The 27392-nt window shown below is 40.6% G+C and overlaps 1 protein-coding gene across 1 annotated transcript in view; it reads right to left on the bottom strand.

Annotated features, from left to right (window-relative positions):
* The window catches only part of PARD3B (par-3 family cell polarity regulator beta), a 5075916-nt gene that overhangs the window by 2904697 nt on the left and 2143827 nt on the right, over positions 1–27392 (bottom strand). The window contains exon 6 of the mRNA XM_044075955.1: positions 20890–20976. Within this exon, the coding sequence (XP_043931890.1) occupies positions 20890–20976 (87 nt within the window). The remainder of the gene's footprint in view (positions 1–20889; positions 20977–27392) is intronic.

The raw sequence follows: 27392 nt of genomic DNA, 5'->3' as shown, positions 1-27392 counted from the left end.
AATTAATGTATATTGGATACCTGGAATTGGTATTAATACAGTGAAACATCATCTTGATAAGATCATATCATTCTCTATAGGAGATATTATTTTAGCTGGTGACTTTAATTGTATACTACATGAAAGTGATACTACCACTATAGGAAAAAGAAGAATTACATCTAATGCAAAACATTTAAATGATTTTGCTAATTCTTATCATTTGAATGATATTAATAATCAGATAGATTCAAAATCATTACCATACACCTTTTTTTCTAACAGATACAAAACTTATTCAAAAATGGATAGGGTCTTTATTTCTAACCAGATGGTAACAGATTTAATTAATTCCAAAATCATTTCATGTCCTATATCTGATCATAATTCAATTGTTTTTGAATTCATGATAAAAAATACTCAATGTTCAGATCAAAAGGATACCAGCATACTTAACTCAACTAAAAGACTATAAAGAATATATACTTTCAGAAGTAAAACATTTTTAGACATAAATAATACTCCTGAAGTCTCCATTGTCTATGTTTGGGATGCCTTAAAATCATATCTATATGGACAAAGTATCAGATGGTATAATAATAAAAGGAAATCTTGGGATAAGGAATTGTTAGATATTCAAAGTAAATTAGACTCTTATAAACATAATAATAAAGAAAATATTATGGACAAGAAAGTTATTGAAGAAATAAACAAACTAAATGAGAAATACAAAGAAATTTTAACTCATAAAGTTAAAATAACTTTAGAGAAATACAAGTTTTGTCTTATTCAATAAGCCCCAAATACTTACATAGACTTAAAAATAAAACAAAAAGGTTGAATAAACAAAACCATATCAAAGAAATCTTTTCTCTAAGGAAAAGAAGAATGTTTCTAGTATACCAGAAATACTAGATGAATTTAGAAATCACTTTCACAAAATTAACCATAATAACATTAACATGGAACCTAAAGATAAAATAAAGGAGTTTATAACCACAAACATGAATAAAAAGCTTAATAAACAACAGATTAAACTATTGGACAAAAGTATTTCATATACAGAGGTTATTACACAAATAAATAAGCTTAAATCAAACAAAGCACCGGGTAATGATGGTATTATACCAGAGATGTATAAAATCCTTTCTAAAAGTACATATTCATTAATACATAAGGTTTTTATTTTGGCCCAAACTGAGTTAATAACTCCCCATCTTGGCAATATACATTTATTTCGCCAATTTTAAAACCTAATAAAGATCCAACTAGATGTACTTCATATCGGCCCATCTCATTACTTAATGTTGATTATAAAATGTTTATGAGTATTTTTGCTGATAGATTGAAGACAATCATCCCCGGCATTATAGATATAGATCAGACAGGCTTCATTGTAAATAGAAATACTTTTGATAATATAAGAAGAACATTAACATTAATTGATTTTGCAAATAGGAAAAAGAAAGATTTAACACTTATTAGTCTTGATATAAGTTCAGCGTTTGATTCAGTAAGTTGGGACTATCTGTTTACCTTACTGAAGTGCACAAACTTCTCAGATGCATTTGTAAATCTAATTGAGCATTTATACAAAGGAACATTGGCTTATATTAAGGTAGGAACATATGTTTCACAAAAATACCCATTTTAAAGGTACAAAACAAGGATGTCCACTTTCTCCACTATTATTCACTTTAGTAATGGAGCCTTGGGCTAATTTGATCAGAAACAGTACTGACATAGAGGGTTTTGAAATAGATGAAAATACAACATCCAAAATTCTACTTTTGCAGATGATGTTCTAATTACATCAGCAGGATCTAATTCTTCTATGCAGTCTCTATTTGATAAAATGATGAATTTTAAAAGTATTTCTGGTTTAATATTCAATGAAGAAAAACTAAAATACTACCTATATACACGAAAAATATTCTCATTAGTGATTTTACTAAATATGTACCCAATTCAGGTCAGATAACTTATTTAGGTATAATACTATCTAAAGATATTAAATCTATTATATATAATAATTATAATACCTGTTTTCTTAATATACAAAATCTTTTAATACCTGGAATAATATGTTTTTACTATGGAGGAGAGACTTACAATTATTAAAATGATAATATTCCCCAAGATTTTATACTTAGTACAATCAATAATACTTCCACCTACAAAAATAATTATCAAGAAACTGAATACACTAATGTTAAATTTCCTATGGGCACCTAATAGACCTAGGATTGCATTAAAGAAACATACTAATAGCTGGTCTCAAGGGGTATTTCTTTTCCAGACTTTAATTTATATACTATCTCTTCTATTGTAAAAGTTATTACTTTATTAATAGATCAGTCATATGTCAAAATGGAAAGATTATTGGGAGCTAATTAGTATGCACTTCATGAAAATCTCCTTAACACATAAAAATATGATTGTAAATAACTCCATGTTATGGTTACTAAAGGAATGTTGTACTTCACCTATTACACCTAAACATATGGTTTGTTACCCATTAAATATTATTATTAGCTATCGTAACTTTATATTCATGCACCCTAAGTATAGGGAATGGAATTTTATTATATTCCTATAATGTATACTCAGGGTATGCTTTTGTCATCTACTTCTGAAGGAACTCATTTAGCTATAGATAATGATCTAAAGTACTGGTATCAGTTGATATCTGATACTAAAGTTAAAAATCTAGATTTCTTAAAACAAGAATTTGATCTAAGAGAAACTTGCTGGTTAGAGGTTCAGACCTTTAGACAACATCTCATTGATAAAATAGATCTAATGTCTATAACAGTTAAAGAATCTATTCCAACACTGATTACTTGATATTAAATTTACAACATAAAGTTTCTGATAAAGGTAAACTTTCATACATACATAAAATTATCAGACAAGAAACTTTTTACAGTGCAGATACATACAGGAATTATTTCACTTCTATTAATGGGGACCCACCAAATCAACAAGATAAACAATATATATTGTAATCTGCCTATAGAACTATGTCTTCCATTGTCTGGAGACTTTATACATGGAAATTTTTACATAGATCTTTTTATACACCTTTGATGATGAATAAAATAAATAATAAAGATAATCTATGTAAGAGATGTAAGGTAGAAATTAATGCTGACTGGGCTCATATGTTTTATGACTGTATAAAATTGAAAGAATACTGGAAGTCAGTTAATGAATTTTTGCAGGCTCTTTTTACAGATAATTTCATTATTTCTAAATCTCTTATATTATTCAACACATCTACTTCTGAAGGAACTCATTTAGCTATAGATAATGATCTAAAGTACTGGTATCAGTTGATATCTGATATCATATCAGTTGATATCTGATATCTGAGTTGAAATTGAAAGAATACTGGAAGTCAGTTAATGAATTTTTGCAGGCTCTTTTTACAGATAATTTCATTATTTCTAAATCTCTTATATTATTCAACACACCTGTACCTCAAAGTGTTAAAAAGGTTAAGCTTCCCATGTTATGGTCTATTCTAGCAGTGGCTAGGAAAATAATAACCAGAAATTGGATTTCAGATACACCTCCTTCGTTCAATGAATTTAAAAATGTTATGAATATAGTGTGCCATATGGAAATAAACACAATTAGGTCAAGAACAACTAGAAAAACATCTTATTATATTGTATGGGATAATTTACAAAATTTGTTAAAAAAATCCTAATTTCAATAGCATGGTATTTTAGTTTAATTAATTGCTCTGATTGTAGTGGATGTCTTTGTAAATACTTTAGTTGTTTTGTTGAATGTTATAATCATATCTATTTTTAATTACTTGTATAAAATTGTTATGATATTTCTCTTGTATGTTAAAACAATAAACCTGTTTTGAAAAAAAAAAAAAAGACAGTGAGGGATGTCATCAGAAGTAATGATAGAATCATGGCAATCAGACTTCACTGCAAGGATAGGGCACTAAGCATAATCTCATACAATGACCCACAGCAGGGTTGTGACAGCGAGGAAATGTGTGAAGTCAAGCAGAAGTTGCAGGACCACTGCATAAAGCAGGACAACATGAATTGGTGTTGATAATAGGATCATAAATGCACATATCAGGACAGAAAAAACAGGATATGATAACTGCCTTGATCCTAATGAGTGGGACAACACGAATAAGAGAGAGACCATTCTAGACTTCTGTCTGACAAATGCCTTGATGGTGGCCAATAAATGGTTCAGCAAGAGAGACAGTCAAGATCACATGCAAGAGTGCCCAACCTGCAACTCAAGTAGACTTCCTGCTAGTAAATAAAGAGGATTATAGTTTAGAATAAGTGATTGCAAAGTCATTTCTAGTGAAACAGCCATCCCACACCATAAACCACTGGTTGACATAGTCAGATACAAGCAGTGGTCAAAGAAGGCTTGAAGGTTAACAAAGACTAGGATGAAGACCTGGAACTTGACTGGACAGACAGAACAAGACTTCAAAGAAATACAGAGCTCTGGCACTTTAGGATCAACTGGAAATAGATGAGGTTGAAGAAGAATGTCAGTACATCAAAACAGCATGTGTAAGGACTACAGAACAGATATTTGGCCAAGCCAGACATTGAAATAAGGTACGTAAGGAAAGCTGGTATTGGAATGCAGAAGTCTGAGTAGTAGTCAAAGAAGGAATATGGGAAAAAGTGGGAGACAGAGAAGAGAGATTACAGGCAAAGAAGAAATACTGATTGGTTAAAGTGGCTTCTGGAAAGTGACTCAGTAGATGGCACAAATAAGCTATCAGGTTGCAAGGCAAAGACAGAAAGATAAAGAAAGTCATCAGGATGCACTTCATAAGGGATGCCACCAACAATCTACTCACCTATCCCACAGGACATCAAAGGCAGATGGAAGGAGTACATCCAGCAGCTTGTGAATAAAGAAAACCCCACAAAAGCTGTAATGCCTCAGACTGCCTATGAAGAAAGAGGAAGAGGTACCCATGCTAGAAGAATTAAGAACAGCTCTTAAGAAAATGAAGTCAGGGAAAGCAGCAGGCTCAGATTAGGTCATGGCAGATAGGATCAAGATGTTGGGTGAGTTAGGGGGAGAAATGGCAGTGGGTATTCATAGCATTTATATTCATACTCCTAGGATACCAGCTGACTGAGGAGCAAGCATGCTAGTGCCAGTGTACAAGAACAAAGGGGACTTTCACAACTGTGGCCAGCAGAATATAGGTATCAAACTCATGTCACACTGCATGGAAGTTCTGTAGAGGGTAATTGATAAATAAATGTGCAAGGTAGTAAAAAGTAAGATGAGAGATGAGCAGCTCGGATTCAGATCAGGATGCAGCATGACCGACCCAATGTTTGCAGTGAGACAGATAATTGAAAAGATGCTAGAGATGAGGAAAGAGTTCAACTGCTAATTCAGAGACTTGGAGAAAGCATATGACAAGATTCCAAGAAAGCTGATTTGGGCATTCCTGCGACTGAAGTCCCAGAAACACTGGTAGAATTAGTGCAGCCTATTTACAAGGACCCAATAACACAAATATGAACAGTGTTTGGACTCAAAGAGGGATTTCCAGCTGAAATACCTGTTCAGCTCTGAGACCACTGCTGTTCACACTAGTGATAAACTACATTAGCAAGCAGATCAGTAGAACAAATCAACAAAGCTGCTGTATGCAGATGATGTGTCATTATCTGTAGGGTCTGAACAAGCACTTCAGATGATGGGGAGGGAATGGAATGCAAAACTGAAGGCACACAGGATGAAACTGAATTCAGAAAAGGCAAGTTGTAATGGTATCAAATGAAGATAATCAGAAGAAGCTGTGAACTGAGATAGAAGAGAAAATAGTCAAACAGGTTATCAGCTTCAAGTATCTGTGAGGGGTAGTTAAGAAAAGAAGTCTGAATGAGGGAGTTAAAGCTAAAATCAGAGGGGCTGCAGCCAACTGTCACAGTGTGTCGGGGGCAGTGGATGACAGAAAAATTACAAAGAAGGTGAAAAGTCAGTCTTACAAAACAACTGGCAACCAATACAAATGTGTGGTGCAGATACCTGGACAATAAAGGCACATCAAAAAAGTACCACCAAAGACCAGGAACTGAAACCTCCCAGCACAGTAAAGGCTGTTTTAGCCGAGGTGCTAAGAGAGATTGTTTTGCTGCTATTTGCTACATCTATTGTTGAATTAAATAATTTTGCTGACATCGGGTGCTGGGAGGTTTCAGTTCTTGGTCTTTGGTGGTACCTTTTTGCATTTTTGTAAAGTGGTTTCAACAATAAAGACACAGCAGTTGAGGAAGCTAGAAGTCATTGAGATGTTTGTGGGAAAGATGCAAAAAAGGACATCAGAGCAGAAGCCCAAGTAGTTCCAATTGCAGCGAAGGTCAAAGAACAGATTATGGTGGTTCGAGCACATCTTCAGAAAACCAGATGCCAATCTGGTAAAGATGATTTAAGAAAGACAGGAAGAAGGCAAGAGGAACAGAGGATGTCCCGCAAAGAGATGGATGGATTGTGTGAGCGAAGACTGTCAACAGTCAGGCATGACAATCGAAGGTTGGAGGCTAGCACTGAACTAAGAGAGATGGCAATAGCTGACATGACACCATGATCCCAAGTAGAAAAATGGGGTTGTTGATGATGACGACTCATGCTGCACTATGCACAGCATCAGAGGAGCAGTAGTAAACATTAATAAATGAGTGCATCTACTTAAAACAAATAATTCCACATAATATACTCTCATGATCTCTTGTCAATCTGGAAAATATGGTTCTTTTATTACATTCCTTTCAACAGCAAGTTGTGTGCCCCTCCATATTTTCTGTCTGAAGGTTTTTATTTGCTTGTAATTTTGTTGCTGAAAATTTGTTGAATTTATTCTGTTACTTTTGCTGAATCTGTACTATAGCCATAATTATCTATTCCCTTCTTACATAAAAGTACTTACATTTTTAGTGTACATTTGTTACTGCTGTTGCTGAATGGTACTGCTGTTACTTTTGCTGAATCTGTTGCTGAATTTGTTCAGCTAGCCATAGAACTTTCAGAGTGCTTCAATTACTGTTATTGTTTTTGTTCCTGTGCTGTATTTCTTTGACAGTACTGCCAGATGACTCACTGGTAGCCTATTCAGTTGTAGCCCCAATTCAATTGGTTATCTACTTGAAATTCCTGCAGTTTTTGTGCTACTTTTGCTAACTGAGTATGAGTGTTTAACAAGACGTCTCTGATTGGTTGAGCATTTACTTGAAGTTTCTACAGTTTTTGTGGTATACTTACTATATGTGTGTGTGTGTGTGTGTGTGTGTGTGCGTTTTTATATTGTTGCTACCTGTGTTCTGATTATTTAACTAGTTTTAGCTCCAAATTGCCTAGCTTTACCAATTTAGTCATCGTCTCCCAAGTTACTGCATATGGATACAACGAAGACACTAGCTTTGATGGATCTTTTCTTGCAGTTCACACTAAATGGTTTGTCTGAGGGACCTCTCTCCCCTTTGGTTTGAAAGGCACTTAGATTTGTTGAGGTTACATGTCTGAGACTGTTTTAATTGTTTTGTTCTTTTTTGTACTAGGACATTCTTTTTTTAGGTAAAATCATCCCTTTTCAGTGGAGTCCCTGGAGGAAAGCTGCTACAGATATACTTACAGAGTCTATTAATCATCAACAGTAACAATAACCAGTGCAGATAGAAAAAAAATAGGAGGAAAAGATCAGTGCAGAAGGCATTAGCAGAAAAATACAGCAGAGGCATTAATGGCATTAATACACACTCAGAGTGGTTCCCTACTGAAATGCCTGCACACAAAATGCCAAGTGCTGACACATGGAAAGAAAAAGAAACTTGAACATTGTTCGTCACCATTAAACTTATTTTGTGCAAGAGGCAAGTCAGCCTGTACCCCTGAACTTATATATACTGACTCTAAGATCACCATACCACAGAGAAAAGTGAATATTCTGAGAAATGGCCATCTCTGACTTAGTATATGCAAGTCCCTTTTTTGGCCATTCAGTCTCCATGTTTTAGAACTCTCTCTCTAGGGGGTTCTTACATTTCAAATGGTTACCCACTCAGAGTATAGTAAACACTGTTTAGGCCGGGATATTGTATTGAGATAGTGTATCACTGTTGCAGTCATCACACTTGGGTTATCTGCCTACAGGTAGCCCTCAGTCGGCCAAAATACCAGAGTCTTGGGATTTTTGCATCGGATGATGTTGCCTCTTCCATGACGTCAGGTCATCAGGGGTATAAAACAGGCAGCTAATGCCATTACATCAGTTTTTCTTGCCTCAAATGTTAGAAGCCCCCCAAATAGGAAGCTAGTACATGGTGTGGACCAACACCAGTAAAAAGTAAATACCACTGCCACTAAACATGGCCAAAGAGAGGATAGGTAGAAGGATAGAGAAAACCAGGACTGCAACAGTGAATACACTCGAACATCTACATTTATGGTAAGTGTACACAACTGTACTACGTTCTTCATGTTTCACTGTTGCAGTCATCACACTTGGGTTGATTCCCAAAGCTGAGGAAGGGTGGAGACAGTCAAGAAGTGTTAGGGCTGGCTAGCAGACCTTGTAAGACTGCTGTAGCAAATCCAGCTCTGGATTTAGAAAAAATAGGTAAGTGGTAATTGCTTGGTGAAGGTGTGTACAGAACTTCAGGTTGCAGCTTCCAGGATGGTAGGGACTTCCCCCGAGAAATGCTGTAGAGGTGGAAGTAGCCCTAATGAAATGTGTTCGGATCCTGTGGGGTAGGTTTTCCATAGTGCTTGTAGCAGAAATGGATGCAGTGTGCTATCCATTTGGAAATAGTTTGCTTTGAAATGGCCTTGCCCTCTGCAACTGTGGCAAAGCTGACTAGCAGCTGGTCAGGTTTTCTGAAAGGTTTAGTTCTGAGTAGTCTGTGCACATCCAAGGAGTGCAGGACCTTTCCCCATTATTCTGAGGATTAGGGAAGAAGGTTGGTAAATGGATGGATTTGTTTAAAGCCACACTGGACACCACCTTAGGCATAAAGGACAGGTTAGTCCGGAGGGAAACCCTGTCAGCATGGAAAATAATGAAGGGTTCCACAGCCATTAGTACCTGTAACTCAGACACTCTTCTTGCTGAAGTTATGGCTAAAAGCAAGGCTGTTTTCCAAGAGAAGAATTTTAACTCTGCTGAAGCAGCAGGTTCAAAAGGGGGAAGCGTGTGCTTTTCCAGTACAAAGTTAAGGTCCCAGGCAGGGGTGGGTGCTCTCCTAGGGGGACTTAAGTTGTTAGCCCCTCTCAGGAACTGTTTGATGAGAGGGTGAGAAAATAGAGGTGGCTCAGTATTATAATGAGCTGAGATGTCAGAGGCATGAATCTTAATGGAGGAGAAAGATAGGTCTCTGTGGAGTAGCTCTGCTAGGTAATCCAGGATTTGAGGTAAGGCGGGCACTGCTGTGTCCACTCCTTGAGACTGATTCCAAGAACAATATCTTTTCCACTTTTCAGCATAGAATTTCCTAGTAGTAGGCCTTCTGGCCTCAAGAATGACGTCCAGCACCTGTTTGCTGAGGGTTACTGGTGGTGTATTCAGAGGATAAGATAGGCTGCAAGGTTTAGGGTTTGCAACTGTGGATGCAAAATCTGTCCCTCCTGCTGAGACAGCAGGGAAGGTGTCTGGTGAAGGTGCCAGGGTGGCACTGTTGTCAGACTGCATAAGACTGGATACCAGTGTTGGCGTGGTCAGTCCGGGGTAATAAGATTTGCCCTTGGCCTGTCCTGTTTGATCTTGAGTAGTACTTTTGAGAGGAGGAGCAGAGTGCGAAAGGCATAAATTGAGAGGTCTTCCCATTTGAAGAATAGGGCATCCACCTTCCATGCCCTGCTGTGAGGGTTCCTGGTACAGAATTTGCTCAACTGGTGGTTCTCGAGGGAGGCAAGGAGGTCCACATCTGGTGTTGCCCACCGCTGGATTAGAAGGTTGAAGATGTTGGACTCAAATTTCCACTCGTGTGGGTCTAGGAGATTTCTGCTTAAGTCATCTGCCAGTGGATTTTGTTTGCCTGGCAGGAATTGAGCTTGTAGATGCACTTGGTTGCTCAAGGCTGTGTTCCACAGGGTCATGGCTAACCTGCACAGTGGGTAAGAATGGGCTCCCTCCGCTTGTTTATGTACCAGATAACTGTGGTGTTGTCTGTTTTTATCAGAAGCTGTCCTGGAAGGATTAGGTATTTGAAGGCTGTCAGAGCATTCTGTACAGCTAGCCTCTCTTTTTGATTGACGTGCAGGAGAATTTGCACTGGGCTCCACATGCCCTGAATGCATTTGCCTGCCATTTGAGCCCCCCATGCATAGCCTGACGAGTCTGTTGTCAGGGTTTGGATGGTGAGTGGTTGAGTGAAAGCCAGTCCCTTGTTGTGGTTGCATGCTTCTGCCCACCAAAGGAATTCTGCCCTTAGACAAGGTATGATAGGAATGACTGTTTCCAGGTCCTGAGAATGTTGGCACCAAAGACTTTTTAAGTACCACTGAAGTTTCCTCAAATGCAGTCTTGCATATGGAATTAGCAGAATGCATGAGGCCATGAACCCTAGGACTTGCAGTATTTTCCTGATCTGCAAGTTTTACAGTGTGGGTTCTGTCAGTGAGCCAGTTGGCAACCCATCTTGTAATGTAGGGATCTATACCTAGTTTAGAGAGGTCCCAGGACATGGCACACCTCATCATAAAAGGGTTCTCATCCAGGAAAAAAGAGGCCATTGTTCCCCTCTACTTGACACTCATTAGACCCATTATAGAGTACAACGCCCATTTTGGAATGTACCTCACAAAACATCTGCAGCAGCTGGAAAGGCCACAGAAGTACCTCACAAAGAAGATTACTGGACTCAAACAAATGCCCTACACTGACCGCCTCAAAAAACTCCAGCTTTACTCCGTAGCATATCACCTACTCCGAGGTGATCTCTGCCTAACATATAAAGCTATTGTCAAACCCAGAGCTGTTGGACGTGCTACACCTGAAGAAATCCCAATCCCTCCGAGCTACAAGCTCTAGGGACCTAAACCTTGTCACCACAATAAACAGGACATGCTGGAGGGATAGATTCCTATCCCAGAGACTTCCCATACTCTGGAACAGGCTACCCCCGTCTACGTCAAGCAAAGTTCTTCATTAGCACTCTTCAAGAAAAATCTTGATGAGTGGATGGGAAATAGGAAATACACCCCGGGGATCACTTCTGTGTCTCTGCTCGACAGTGGCACAGGAAAATAACTTTTTTGGGTGGCGTAAGCCAGGGAACCTTGTTGGCTAGGCTTATGTAGGCCCTTGGGCCGATAGCCTAGTACCTACCCATGAACCTACCTATGACCCAGATAGCTGGATTTTGCTGGCCATTTGTTTGAAGTAGTTGGTCAAACAGACTTGTTTTTCTGGAGTGAGAAATGCCATCTAGGAAGTTGTGTTCAAGCTTTCTCCCAGAATACAATTTTTGGACTGGGCATCAGTTGTGATTTCTTTTCGTTGATGGTGTACTCAGTGAAGTTAGGAGTCTTTTTACAAATGGCAGGTGCTTTAGTAGCAATTCCTGACTGTCCGCCTGAATCAGGCAGTCGTCCAAGTACGGGTAAATTTGGATATTTCTCTGCCTGCAGTATGCAATGGCTGGAGCCAGGCACTTTGTGAATACTCAGGGTGCAGTAGATAAGCCAAAGGGAAGTGCAGAGAATTGACAGTGCATAGAGTCTGCCCTGAAGTGTAGATATTTCCTGCAAGACTCCCTTATGGGGATGTGCAGATACGTTTCTTTTAAGTCTAGGGTGATTAACCAGGCACCCTTGGCTAGCATAGGGAGAAGCTGTTGCAGGGTAAGCATTTCGAATTTTGGGACCACCAGAAAAGTGTTGAGAATTGACAGATCTAGGATTGGGCGCCAACAGCCCTCTTTTCTGGGCACCAGGAACAGTCTGGAGTAGAAACCCTGTCCCCTTTGTTCTACTGGAACAGGTTGAATAGCCCTGATATTGAGCAGGGAAAGTACTTGCTTTTGAGCCTCTACCCACTGGTTTGGAGGAAGGTTTGCAAACCCACTTGGGGTTGGTAGTGACTGGAAGTAGAATCTGTACCCCTGGGTTACAATGTTTAGGACCCATCAGTCCTGAGTACTGGACATCCAGTTTTTTGCATGAAGGGCAAGTTTTCCTCCTAGGGATGCAAGTAATTGGATAGGACTGGGAAGGATAACTGAAAAGTCATTGTGAACTTTTTCCATAAGGGAGTGGCTTACCACTGCCTGTTTTTGAGGTGGGGGCACTCCATTGTTTAGATCTCTGCATACCCTGAGACTGTAGTCTGGGTGGTTTGTTTCCCCTGGGTTTGGTCTGAAAAGGCCTGGAAGGGGCTGGAAAGGACCAGATTTTAGAAAGCCAATGCTTACTGAATCTAGGTGGCTGCACTTGTAAGAATTCTTTAACAGTTCGCATAGATTTAGCTTTTTCTTCCATCTTTTTAAGAACCTCTTCTGCTTTGGTGCCAAACAAAAAGTTCTTCTTTAAAGGAGAGTCTAGTAATTTTGATTTGACATGACCTGGCAAGGTTTGTTCCTTCAGCCAAGCATGCCTTCTCAGTACAGACCTAGTGACTGCAGCCCTGCAAGATGCTTCTACGGCATCAAAGCCACACTGCAAAGTATGCTTACTAACTTGGTTTGCAGAATGCATTAACTCTTGTAAATCTTTAATTTCTGCACAATTAGGAAGTAACACCATTTTTTTGTTTAACAAGTTCCATAATATGTTGCTGGCACTTCAACATGTGAAACTGGCAATTCAATGCCCTGATGGCAAGAGTTGCAGAGGTATATACCCTCTTACCCCATTTGTCTAAAGCTCTAAAATCCCTGTATGAAGGGGTAGGGTTTTTGGCTGTAGTAGCCTTAATACCTTTAGGTCCCTGGGAAATGGTCTCTGGATCCACAATAGGATTCTTAAAGAGAAATTTGTGAGAATCAGGTACTCTGTAGTACCTGTCAGGTTTTCTAGGGGCCGGTGGTAAGGTGTCTGGAATAAGACTGGATTCCAAGAAGACATCATCTACAACATCCAGGACAGGGGGTACAGCTAGAGGCCAGTGCTGATGCAACTCTAAAAATTCTCAGAGTTAGTCCTGGCATTCCCAGCGGAAATGCTCTCTCAAAGTATGCAAGGTTTCATCAAAAGAAAAATCCTCTGGAGGGGAGGCAGAGGGAATGGATTCCTCTGCATCTGAATCCGAATCCTCATAGGTTGATAAGGGTTTGTCCTGGTAATCAGAAGGGTCAGAGTCATCGGACTCCTGGTCTGTAGAATCAGAAAGAAACTCAATTCTTTGTCTCTTAGCAGGGGAAGGCTGGTTTCCCCTAATTAGGGTAATAAGGTCTTCAGCCATTCTAAGCATTTGTTTATTCTGGCATGCGCTTTGGTCATCAGTTTTCTAGGTGTAGTGCATACTCTGGGCCTGAGAAACTCGGTAGTTTTAGGTAAACCAAAGTTGTCGGTTTAATTCTAACATCGGTAGGTCGGAATACACCCTCAGAAGCCGGTGCCTGCACATCGGCTCCGGACCCATCCAAGATAGAGACATCCACAGGTTCCATAGTCGAAGAAGCATCTCGCAGTATACTGGACTCCGAATGGGTCTCAGCAGAAGCCTGCGAATCTGCCTCGGGCATCAGGGGCTGCAAAGGCGCCTCACTGAGTACCGGCGAACTGGCGACTAGCTTAACGGAAGCATTGTTGGCAGTTTTGGACCTACGCTGTCTCTGTCTTTATCTTTACGTTTTTTCAGAAGATCGGTAGTCGGATGGCTTATCGAAGCCATTTTGGAATATGGAGAACAAGAACAAAAGAATGTAGCGACAAAGATCGCCCGGTGATGAATATTTCGGGCATTAAACAAGGCATAAAACCGACAGCGAGGAACGTCGTGGTCTGGGCCTAAACAGGTGACGCAGTAAGAATGAAAATCTCTGAGAGATATTTGCTTTCCACAGGCAAGACAGTTAACTTTTTCTGACATTGGTTAGAGCAAGAAAAAAGGATCCCCAATGGTGTACTTAGCTTTAAAAGACTTCAGGTTTGAAACTCAAAAAACAAAACTTTCAGGTAGCGGCTGACTGGCACTTGCAAACTCCTTCTCGGCAAGAAAGACTGATGTAATGGCATCGGCTGCCTATTTTATACCCCTGACGACCTGACGTCATGGAAGAGGCGACAGCATCCAATGCAGAAATCCCAAGACTCTGGTATTCGGGCCAACTGAGGGCTACCTGCAGGCAGATAACCCAAGTGTGATGACTGCAACAGTGAAACACAAAGAACATCAACGGGGTTCATACCATAGATAATTTGAAAAGAAGCATGCATGGGATAAAGCATTTAGAAGATGCATCTGTCCATCAGTAGTACAGGGAGCAGTTTTGGGATAAATTTTCTGTTTCGTATCCAAAGATTCAAGTTATGAATGAATATGAACTTTATTTATGTGGACTGGGAGTCTGTTCCATAGCAGCGGTATCCCCTGCGAAACATACCTGTCCCTTCAAACTGTTCTGCTGAGGTTGCAGAAGAGGTTTAGATTCTTATACTGAGCATTTCTGATGCCATTTGACTTGCTGGTATACGGTAAATCCATCAGTAATGGGTTGGAGGATGCCTTGTATGCCGGACACAAGTCACCTCTCAACAGTCTGTATGATACAGAGTGCAGTGACAGGGCTTTTAGTCAGTCCATGTAGGACATATTGTTTAGGACTTGTATCCTTTTAGTAAGGTATCTTTGTGGGCGTTCCAGTTGTTGCATGTGTCTGATCAGATACATGCCAAAAGGGCATTATATTCAATGACTGGCCTAATGAAGACTGAGTAAAGTGTTGAGTTCTTCATTTAAAGATTTCTCCAGTAACTAATTATTTAGAAAGATAGTTTCACTTAGCTGTTCCTAACACTGTGCTGCTGACCCTCAGCAAAATAGTTTCTCAGATGCAATATGAGATGGCAAAAGGTAATACTGAAAGCATGTTGACTATATAGTGAAACCAAATGAATAATGAGATAAAGAGGTACTGATGTCCTATCAGTCCCTAAGAAGAAGATGACCTACACCATATAATGTATTCTGTGACAGAAGTTTTCTGATACAATCACACACCATCTATTTTTCAAATGTGTGGAAAAATACGTTAATGCTAAACAGCAATGAAAGGTGCAGTATTAAACTGTACCCACACAAAAGTAGATGGCAGCAGTAAGAATATTTTATTGATCTGATAAATGTAGGCTTGGTGAAAAAGAAATAACGTGGGTGTACTGATGATGTACCTTAATAATGAATGAAAAGAAAAGGTGCAATGCAGTGTAGATGCAGAAACTACAGGCTTAGTATTTCTGCGTTGGTTGCTGTTGCTTCAGAACTTACGTCAGGTCGTCAGTAGTATAAAGTAAGGCAACCAACAGCATTACATCAGTTTTTCTTGCCCTAACTGTCAGGAACCCCCAAGTGGGAGGCAGGTTCTGGTGGAAGAACCCCACCAGTAGAAAGTAAATGCGAAAAAGTCCCTTGTAAGGAGAGAGAAGAAAGAAGAGGGGGATGGAGGGAAGGAAACCAGAACTGCAACAGTGAATACACTCGAACATCTACATTTATGGTAAATGTACAAAACTGTACTATGTTCTTTGTGTTTCACTGTTGCAGTCATCACATTTGGGTTGATTCCCAAAGCTGAGGAAAAGGGTGGAGGCAGTCAAGGAAACTAGGGGCTGGCTAGGATGCCCTGCAAGACTGCAGAGGCAAACCCTGCCTTGGATTTGGAGAAGATAGGCAGGTGGTAGTGTTTAGCGAAAGTGTGAACAGATGTCGAGGTGGCAGCCTCCAGGATGTCCCTGGTGGGGACTCCTCTGAGGAAAGATGCAGAAGTGCAGAAGTGGAGGCTGCTCTGGTGGAGTGAGTCCTGACCCCCTTAGGGGGAGGCTTTCCATGTTGTTTGTAACAGAAATGGATGAAGTGTGCTATCTATTTGGAAATTGTTTGTTTGGAGATGGCTTTGACTCTGCCCCTGCAGCAAAGCTAACCAGCAATTGATCAGAATTTCTGAAGGATTTAGTCCTCTCTAGATAGAATCTGAGCTGTCTGTGCACATCTAGAAAGTGCAGGATCCTTTCCCCCTTGTTCTGTGGGTTAGAGAAAAAGGTGGGCAAATGAATGGATTGGTTGAGAGCCACACTGGACACCACTTTGAGCATGAAGGTTAGGTTAGTCCTGAGGGAAACCCTGTCAGCATTGAAGATGATGAAGGGCTCCACAGCCATGAGTGCTTGTAGCTCGGAGATCCTTCTGGCTGAAGTGATGGCCAGAAGGAAAGCAGTCTTCCAGGAGAGAAATTTTAGCTCTGCTGAAGATGCTGGTTCGAAGGAGGACAGGGTGAGCTTTTCCAATACAAAGTTAAGGTCCCAAGCTGGGGTTGGTGCTCTTCTGGGTGGCCTCAAGTTGCTAGCCCCTCTTAGGAATTGTTTGATCAGAGGGTGTGAGAAAAGGGGGCTGCTCAGTGGGGAAATGAGCAGAGATAGCAGAGGCATGAATTTTAATAGAGAAAAAAGAAAGACCACTGTGTAGCAGGTCAGCTAGGTAATCCAGGATGAGAAGGAGGGAGGGCTGTGCCATATCAGCTCCCTTAGCTTGAATCCAGGTGTATAACCTTTTCCATTTGTCAGCATAAGACTTTCTAGTGCTAGGACGTCTGGCCTCACGTATAACATCTAGAACCTGTTTACTGAGGTTGGCAGATTGATCGGTGGTTAGGGAATAAGCCAAGCTGCCAAATTAAGGGTCTGCAATTGGGGATGCATGAATTCTCCTTCCCTCTGGGTCAAGAGGGTTGGAGTCTAAGTGAGATGCCATGGTGGCAGTGGGGACAGGCCGCGCAGCAGTGGGTACCAGTGTTGGCGAGGCCAGTCTGGAGCAATAACAATTGTCCTTGGTTTTTCCTCCCTTATTTTGAGCAGTACCCTGGGGATGAGAGGTAGTGGAGTAAAGGCATAGACCAATAGATTGACCCAGGGGAAGGACAGGGCATCCACTTTCCAAGCCATGCAATGATGCTCCCTGGTGCAGAACTTCCTAAGCTGATGGTTGGTGTGGGAGGCAAAGAGGTCAACCTTTGGGGTGCCTAATTTTTGAGTTATTAGGGTGAAGGTTCTTTTGTCTAGCTGCCACTCATGTGGGTCTAGAAAATTTCTTCTCAAGTGGTCTGCCAGAGAGTTTAAAGAACCTGGCAGGAATTGTGCTAACAGGTGGAGTTGCATGGCAGAGGCTGTGTGCCAAAGGGTCATGGCCAGTCTGCATAGAGAGTAGGAATGAGTCCCTCTCTGCTTGTTGAAGTACCACATCACAGTGGTGTTGCCTGTTTCGATCAGGAGCGCCCCTGAGCAGTGAAAGGCCTTGAAAGCTGTCAAGGCATGCTGGATAGCTATCATCTCTTTTTGGTTGATGTGCATATGGATTTGCTGTAGGCTCCATTGGCCCTGTATGCACCTGCTGTCCAGGTGTGCATATAGTCTGATGTGTCTGTGGTTAGGGTCTGGGTGTTGAGAATTGTAGTCCCTTGTTGTGGGAGCAAGCTACTGCTCACCAAAGAAAATCTTTTCTGAGGCAAGGTATCATGGGTATAAGAGTTTCCAAGTCTTGAGAGTGTTGACACCAAAGGCTTTTTAGGTACCATTGAAGTTTCCACATATGCAGTCCGGCATATGGAATGAGTACAATGCAAGATACCATGAACTCCAGAGCTTGCGGGATTTTCCTTGCAGATAACTGGGGTCTGGTGGCTAGTTGAGAGACGTAGGCTGTCAGGTAAGTTTGCTTCTCTGATGTAAGGAATGCCATCTGGGATGCTGTGTCCAGGCTTGCTCCCAGGAATATAATCCTTTGGGTGGGTACTTGTTTGGATTTCTTTTCATTGACTGTGTACCCTAGGGAGGTCAGTAGGGATTTTATAAAGGCCAGGTGTTTGAGCAGCTTTTCCTGGCTGTCGTCTAAGTATGGGTAAATGTGAATATTCCTTTGTCTGCAAAAGGCAATGTCCGGAGCCAGACATTTTGTGAAAACTCTGGGAGCAGTAGATAAGCCAAAGGGAAGTGCAGAGAACTGAAAGTGCAGCGATCCTGCCCTAAAACACAGATATTTCATGCATGATTCCCTGATACGAATGTGAAGGTAGGCCTCTTTTAGGTCTAGGATGGCTAGCCAATCATCCTTAGAGAGCATGGGTAGCAGCTGCTGGAGGATGAGCATTTTGAATTTTGGTATCACCAGGAAGGTACTTAGAATTGATAGATGGAGGATGGGGCGCCAGGTGCCCCAAGACCTCTTCTGCCTTGGTGCCAAATAAGTTGTCTTTGTGCAAGGGGGCAGCCAACAATTTAGATTTCACATGGTCTGGCAAGGGTTGTTGTTCCTTAAGCCATGCATGTCTTCTAAGGAAAGAACCGGAGACTGCTGCTCTGCAGGAAACTTCTAAGGCATCAAACCCACAGCGCAAGGTGTTTACTTACTTGACTTGCAGAATGTATTAACTCTTGTAACTCTTTAGAGTCTGCACAAGCAGAAAAGGAAGACACTTTGTTTGAGGAGTTCCAGGGTATGTTGCTGAAATTTTAGCATATCGAACTGGCAATTTAGTGCTCTGATAGCAAGAGTAGCAGAGGTGTATACTTTTTTACCCCATCTGTCTAGTGCTCGGGAATCCCTATCTGAGGGGGTGGGATTCTTAGCAGAGGTTGCTTTAATTCCTTTAAGCCCTTGAGAAATTACCTCAGGGTCAGCAGTAGGATTTTTAAAAAGAAATTTTTTGAGAGTCAGGGACTCTAATAACTGTCTGGATTTCTGGGTGCAGGAGGGAGGGTGTCAGGAGTCAAACTGGATTCCAAGAAAACATCCTCCACAACATCCAGGACTGGGGAAATGGCCAGGGGTCTGTGCTGTGGAAGATCCAAGAATTCCCGGAGTCTCTTTTTAGACTGAGGGTAGTCCTGACATTCCCATTGCAAATGCTCCCTTAAGGTATGAAGGGTTTCCCCAAAGGAAAAGTCCTTGGGGGAGAGGCTGAAGGAATGGAGTCCCTTTCTGCTTATGAGGATTCTGATGCAGAGGGGTTGCATGTCTTCATATTCACATGCATCAGAGTCATCAGACTCCTGTTCAGACAAAAACTACTGGGGACAAATCTCTTCTTCTTTTGGAAGGGGTAGCTTGGCTTCCCCTGATCAGCATGATAAGGGTTTCTGACATTTTAAGCATTTGAGACTGAGGCAAGGCAGTGGGTGCTTGAGACTGGACAGACGGGTTTCTTGGGTGTGGTTCGTACCCTGGGCCTTAGAAACTCGGTAGTTTTTGAAAGAATGGTAGATGCGAAAGAAGTCGTCTGTTTGTGTCGAGAATTGGTAGTGCAAAGTACTTCCTCGGAAGCCAGTGCCTGCTCAGTGGCTCCGGACCCATCTAAGGAAGAGACAACCACAGGATCCTTAGTCGAAGAGTTTTGTGGCAAAAGGGTCTCGGTAGCAGCCTGCGATTCCACATAAAAAATGCTGCAAAAACGCCTCACTGAGGACCGGAGAACTGACTACTAGCTTAATGGAAGCGTCATCATTATGTTTGGACCTGTGCGGTTTATCTCTGTCTTTGTCTTTATGTTTTTTTGGAAGATCTGCTGTCGGATGGCTTACCGAAGCCATATCGGAATTCGAGGACTGTAAGCAAAAATATCTAGCTACAATAAGGGCCCAAAATGTATAGTTCTGGCGTTGAACAAAACACAAAAGCGACAGTGGTGGACGTCTTGGTCTGGGCCTAAGCAAGTGACGCAGTAAGAATGAAAGTCTCAGTGTGGTATTTGCTTTCCACAAGCGAGACAATTATTAAGTTTTTCTGACAACAGTTAGTGCTAGAAAAAAGGATCCCCAACAGGGTACTTAGCTTTAGAAGACTTCAGCTTCAATTCAGAAGACGAAACTCAGGTAGCAGCCAACCAGCACTCATGTGAACTGCTTCTGCTTCCGGCTCCGTGGCAAGAAAGACTGATGTAATGGCATCGGCTGCCTTACTTTATACTACGGACAACCTGACATCAGTCCTGAAGCAACAGAAACCGACACAGAAATACTAAACTCCTGGTATTCTTGCCGGCCGAGGGCTACCCTGGCAGGGATAACCCAAATGTGATGACTGCAACAGTGAAACACGGAGAACATGCACAGATATTATGCTAAAAAAGTCCTAGCAATTTATTTTTACTGGTTATCCCAACTAAATCAGCCTTCCTCAAAATAAAATCTGCAGCTTCTCTGGCTGACTGCTGTACATTTGTAAACTGGGACACTGTATGTCATTTCCTCTCAACTTCCTGATTTAGATGCCGTTTCATCTGCTGCATTAAAGAACTACACTTAAAACAACTTCTCTTTTCTCATATCACTGCTGTGCCATAGTTTTGGTATTCTACTTTTCACCTGCATGCAGATGTGAACTATAGCACAAGTGTTTTCTTTCCATAGCATTACTATGTAAGAAACATTTTGCATGCATATAACAGGGGTACACTCATTTACTGCAAAACATAGTAAAATGTCTTAGAAATATATTATGTTATATATTTTCTTCAGAACTATACATAAATGTCAGAGGTAGATGTCTCTAACCTTAGCCAATGAAATAATCAGATGGTAATCTTGTTAAAAATAGTCCTCTTTCCTAAGGTAATTTGTTATGTACGGAACATCAACTTTGAAGAGTGATAAGAAATTCTAGTACATTAAAATTCAAGCCATCTTCCAATCACGTGTCTATATTCAATACTTTATGACAAGAAATTTAAAGATTATCTTTACCTTCCACTAAAAGATGAGCAAAAGGGTACAACGTGGATTCCTAGAGGGTCGCCTTCCCCAGATATGTGCACCTTCCTTGTTGTATCACTATGAAATAAAAAAGAAACATGTAAAACAATAAGGATTTTATAAGGGATACAGCTTTTCATTACAAGAGCAAATCAACCTGAATCAAACAGTGTTTGAAATGACATGAACTTCAGACAGACAAGAAAAAAATAAATGCAAGATAAGGGAACTGGTGATATGTAACTAGACATCTGGAGGTACTGATAAAACAGACCAATACGTTCAGGACACAAAAGCTACAACAGTATGCAAATGAGACAAGAAAAAGCAAAAAAAAAAAAAAAAAGTACTAAATGGTGCCTTCGCAGAAACCTTCACTACATGCTGCAGTGCAGTAAATGAGAATTGTTAAGTCCTTATATTTGGAACATCCCCTGCAAGTCAGCTGAAATAAAAAAACAGAACACCTAGAAGGCTACAGACACTCAAACTACATACTGACCTATTAAAATGCAGCAAGTTACCTACATCTCTTCATTGATAATCAAGCAAATAACATGGGTCACTCTTTGTCAGGACTACATCTTAACTTTTTATTTAGAATGTTGTTGTTTGTCTTTCGGCTTATCCCGGTTAGGGGTCGCCACAGCAGAACTCCGGTCCGCTAATGATTGGCAGTAGATTTTCACGAATGCCGAGGTGCCAGATTCAATGAAGGAACGCCCATTTACACATGTCTTTCAAATGCCCAGCCAACCGCGGGAAGGACATGCAGACTCCACACAGAAGGCACTCCCAGCACTCTAGCCGAGAATCGAATGGGAGAACCTCTTGCTGTGATGCAACAACGCTATCGCTGCTAATGTTTCAAAAATTCTGCTGTTGAAATGTGCCTATAAGATAATTCATAATAGGTTCCCTATTGGAATCTCAGCACTCAAAATGCTGTAAAAAAGACCGAAAACACAGGAGCAGAGAGAATCTCAGCTTCCTGTTCTCCTTTAAACAACTTTTTACAGTGGGGCAAGCCCACCCTGGCAGACCCCCATGTTTGTGGGGGGGGCTCTTGCACCCCCCCCCCCCCAACAACTCAGGGATCACCATAATTCAGAGATAAAGGGAATATTCATAGAAATGCCATCTCAGACTTAGCACATGTAAGCCCGCTCTTTCAACCAGTCTCTGTAGTTTGGACTCGCATTTCAAACGGTTACATCTCTGTAAGACAGACATGGGAGAGTTGCTACATTATTCCTTTTATAGCCAACACATTCCTCTGATTTCATCACCCAGTCATGTTAAATGCTTTGACTTGTCTTGGTCCAGTGCTTTACATTCCACATAAAATGATGTAATATCATGATGTATTTCAAATGGGTCCATTATGAAAGGTCTCCTCAAACTGCTAACAGCCAAACAGAGAACTCAGTCATCCAATAATGCACTTACTCACCAACAGTGCATGTGACATCAACTAAAAAGTTTTTTTTTTTTGCAGGGGCAAACTCTCCTGGTACTTGTATGTAATAGACTTTGCCCCCCACCCACTTACACACACACACACACACACATATATATATATATATATATATATATATATATATAAAACTGTCAACATAACTGAATGCTACTTCCCACCTGGCCCAAACATCCCTCCACTAGAAAACCTCCTCAGCTGGTGTACCCACCATCTCCCCCAAGAAACTATAATTTTAGATGATTTCAATACTGACTGGCAATCCTATTCTGGCAACCATCCAACCCATCATGTAAACCTTCATGGCTTCACCCAACTAGTCCAGTCGCCAACCAGGATAAATAAAAACTACAACAAGCACACTACCCTGGATTGGATACTAGTCAGTAAGAGCCCCCAGTCATATTTAATAGGCTGCTTATCAGATAGCCTCAGTGATCACTCCCCAACATTCCAATTCAAAAAAAATACCTATACCAAGCTAAACCTGTCATCTACCGTCAAATACGCAAAAAACTAAACTTTAACCCACTCACATTCATCTTATCCCTCAAAGAATGTAACTGGCATCCTCTAAAGTACCTCAGTCTTGATGACGCAGTTGAATTTTTTAATACTACCTTCCTGAGCATCCTTAATTACCACGTCCCCATAAGACTTTCCAGAACCAAAGCACAACCCTCCCCATGGCTACAGAAAACTGCTAAGTCAGAAATGAAAAACAGGGATAAAGCCTGGGAGCATTGGCGCAAAACCAAAACCCCCACAACTAGTCAGAAATTCCTAGAACTATGCAATAGATTCAAAAAGCTAATAAAACAGGACAAATTCCAATACTACCAGTCTGCCCGAGACTTCTCCCAACACAACCTCAAACAATTCTGGCCCTCCATAAACTCCATCCTCCTCCCAGGTAAAGTCAGTACCCCTCCTCCTAACATCCCTCACTCCTCCGAAAATATTCCTACCTCATTCAACCCACACTTCACACAAACCATACTATCACTAGCTAAACAACACAGCCCCCCTTCCCTCCAACCCACACCTTCAACTAGTAATCTCCCCACTGCCTTCTTTTTTTCTCCTGTACCTATCTCCAACATAAAAAAAAAAAAATTCTTAACTAAACTTAAGCCCACCAAATTAGCTGCAGACAACCTCCCAAGTGAATACCTGCAAATCACAGCTGATGCTCTGGCCTACCCAGTATCCATCTTGATTAACCGATCTCGGTCAGAAAGTTACGTTCCCACACTATGGAAAGTATCACATATAATTTCCCTCCATAAAGGCGGCCCCACCACAGAACTAACCAATTACCGCCTCATAGCTATTCTCTCTCCACTCCAGAAAATACTAGAGAGATGCATTCACTCTCAGGTCTCAGACTACCTCCTTACTAACAACCTCCTTTCCGATAGTCAGCATGGTTTCCGACCAAACCATAGCACCACCACTGCCTTACTCTCCTTTACTAACACTGTCCTTCAGCATAAAAACAATGGCCATCTCTCCTCTGCTACTTTTCTAGACCTATCTAAAGCATTTGACATGGTCCCACACAAACAACTCATCTCTGTCCTCAGTAACCTATCCTTCTCTCAATCAGTCACCAACTGGTTTCAGAGTTATCTGTCTGACCGCCAACAATCCGTTGTACAGCAGAATGACATATATCCCCAACTACCTGTCTCTATAGGGGTTCCTTAAAGAACCATCCTTGGTCCCCTACTCTTCTCTATTTTCACCAATAATCTAGCCTCTGCCACCAAACATGGCACACTCATACAATACGCAGATGACACAATCATCATCTGCTCAGCCCAATCCCTGCCCAAACTGCAAAAAGTCACACAGGAAGCTTTTTCCTCTGTTGAAACTTGGTTATCCGATGCCCAATTAATACTCAACCCAAATAAAACTAAACTACTCATCTTCCAACCCACCAAACATACACAAAACAACTCTCACTTTAACATCACAGCGAAAGACACCACCACTATACACCCAACAGAACACACCAAATTGCTAGGAGTGGAAATAGACAATAAACTAAAATTTGACATTCACATATCCATGACCAGAAAAAAAGTCCACAAAAAACTAGGAGCATTATACAGAAATAAGCAACTTCTCACCAAAGCAGCAAAGATTTCAGTAGCAAATTCCCACCTTATCTCCACCCTACTTTATGCCTCTCCAATATATACCAACCTAAGGCAATGCGTTCTAAACAAGCTAGAGACTTGCTACAACAAAATCACTAAATTTTCCACAGGGACATCCTACCGTAGTCACCACTGTCTCTCACTTGCTGAATTGGGCTGGCTTGAATTCCCTCACTTCCTTCAATGGTATCAACTCACACTCGCCCACAAACTAGAAAACCATCCACTAAATGTCCCATCCCTCCAGAATCTACTCCAACCCTATCGCACCACCAGACCACTAAGATCCAGCAACAAAAATCACTTGCAGGTCACTAAAGCCAATAACTCTGCTGGTGAAGCACTATTCTCTTGCGCCATAGCAAAATTATGGAACTCCCTTCCCACCCACAATTACCTCCGTACCATCATGTACCCATTTCAAAACTTTACTAAAAGTGCACCTAAAAACATGCTGGCTATGCCCTAGCTACTCCCACACTAATATCACACACCCCATCCACCTACTACCTTTCTTTCCACCCCACTAACTACATTGATTATAGCAAGCTGGGATGCTCATAAGCCTACTAATTATACAGCAGGAACTTCTTATTGTAACAATTGTTAATGTCTGTTATGTACTTCACAGATGATAAAGATTCTAGTTGTCTACTGATATACTATGTTCTTCATCTGTAACTATGTTTGAAATTAATTGCTATGATAATCAAATTAATTGCTATGTAAATCCAATGTAACTACTGTCTGTATATTTTAACTGTGGAGCTATTCTCCCCGGGCCTCCGCTGAAAATGGACCTACGTCAAGTCGGACACTCCCAGTCAACAAATGTAAATATATATATATATACATACATACATACATATATATATATATATATATATATATATATATATATGTGTGTGTGTGTGTGTGTGTATGGGAACACTTTATAAGCTTGAAATACTGAAATCTTGAGTTCATAAAGTGAAAGGATTGGAAGATCACAACCCCAGAAGCACGAAATTCAAAATCTCAAATGCGGGAGATTTTGAATTAGCGGTTCTGGTGTTGCGCTGTGTTCGTGGATTCAGGTAAGTGTTTATGTTTAAGGGTGTTGAGTAGGGGCTGAAGTGCGTGTTAGTGTGTGTTGTTACTGTGGTGTGCGTGTGCGAGAGGAATGTAGTTTGTGTGATGGTGTTTTGTGTGTGTGTGTGTGTGTATGTATGTAGTACGACCTTGGAGTTAAGTACGGGGGGTGTGGGGGGTGCAGGGGGGCTTGCCCCCTGCATATAATAAGGGTAAGTGTGTGTGTGCTTGCTTAGTTGTGTGCATGTGTGTTGTAATGGTGTTTGAAAGTGTTGGGAGTTTGAATTTCTCGGTTTTGCAGTTTCCGGATTTAGGGCTTCGTGATTGTGTGGTTTCAGGTATTTGGATTTTCTACTTTATGGGCTCGAGATTCTGTAATGCGAGATTTCAGAATTTCGAGCTTATAAAGTGAATCTATATATATATATATATATATATATATATATATATATATATATATATATATATAAACACACACATACATATATGTGTGTGTGTGTGTGTATGTGTGCGCACGTGCGTGTATATGCATACACACACAATATTCATGGTCATATTACTGTGGTGAAAGGAGAATCACCTTGAAAGCTTAAAACAATGGCTCAAACATCTGTGCAATGCAGACAAATCATATAAATTATTTCCAGGAACCACACATCTGGATAATTGGGATTGGGGACTTAGACTTCAGGAATTCATTTTCCCATTTAAAAGACTTGCATGAGTACATGAAGAAATTACATACTTGGAAGTTCTAAGGTTTCGGTCTCATCAAAGCAGCCTCCAGGCTCACTTCCTGCAACCAATGCACAAGCAATTATATAATCATGATTTTCAAAAATTCCCTGAAAAAAATGGCAGTGTTTTCTTATTTCAAAGCTGATTAGCAATTAGGGATGCAGAGACTTTGCTGCACTACATTTGCAAAAGTAGAAATGATTTCAGTGTGCTATCCGTGACTGTCATATACAGTATGTAATACTATTAACACCAGGACTTGATGCAACCCCTAATTTATACACTACTAAAGCTAGTCCACAAATGGAGTTACTTCACTAGCTACACAGTGGTACAATGCAATTGAAATGGATGGGTATTAATGTACAGACATTGAAAATAAGTACAAATATTCTTCAAAAGTAGATAAAGCTAGCCAAAACTCTGTATACACAACTAGTACAAAATCTAAACCCCTAATAACACAAAGCTCCACCCACTTCTAGTAGGACTGTAGGATACTACTTAGAAACACAAGTTTAAAAAATTGGGAGTGAGTAAAATATTGTCTTATTAAAGAAGACACAGTATACAGTCTGAATAACTTAACACATGATATTGCAAAAATCTACCTCACATAGTCATTTATTTTTGTTTCTGAGAAAAGGAGATGTAACAAATGGGTCCCTCTTTCTTTAAATTATTGGTGCCACTAGTACTTTGGACTTGAATTCCAGATGCTTGTGTTCTAAACAGCTTCAATATTGTCTGTGTCTGGGTGATGGGGGCAGAAAATTATGTGAAGCTCTAAATTACACCTGAAAATAGTAATGCCCCTCAACAAAGAGGTACATCTTGTGAAGGAGTAAATCATGCCTGACAATAGGAACATGCCTCCAAAACAGATACAGTTGAGAGGTCTGCAACCACCTCAAAAAGATAACATTTATCTGCACACAAACAGAACTGAACCCATTACCATTAACAGGTTCTCAGCCACTGGAATAATACACTGGAAAAATGCAAAATACTTGCAGCATCAAGTTTCCTTTGTAAACTAC

Source organism: Protopterus annectens, chromosome 6.part1, assembly GCF_019279795.1.
Source record: "Protopterus annectens isolate FY-2018-M chromosome 6.part1, PAN1.0, whole genome shotgun sequence".
Lineage (NCBI taxonomy): Eukaryota > Metazoa > Chordata > Ceratodontiformes > Protopteridae > Protopterus > Protopterus annectens.
The sequence above is the reverse complement of the archived record's forward strand: the minus strand, read 5'-3'. Positions and strand labels throughout refer to the sequence as shown.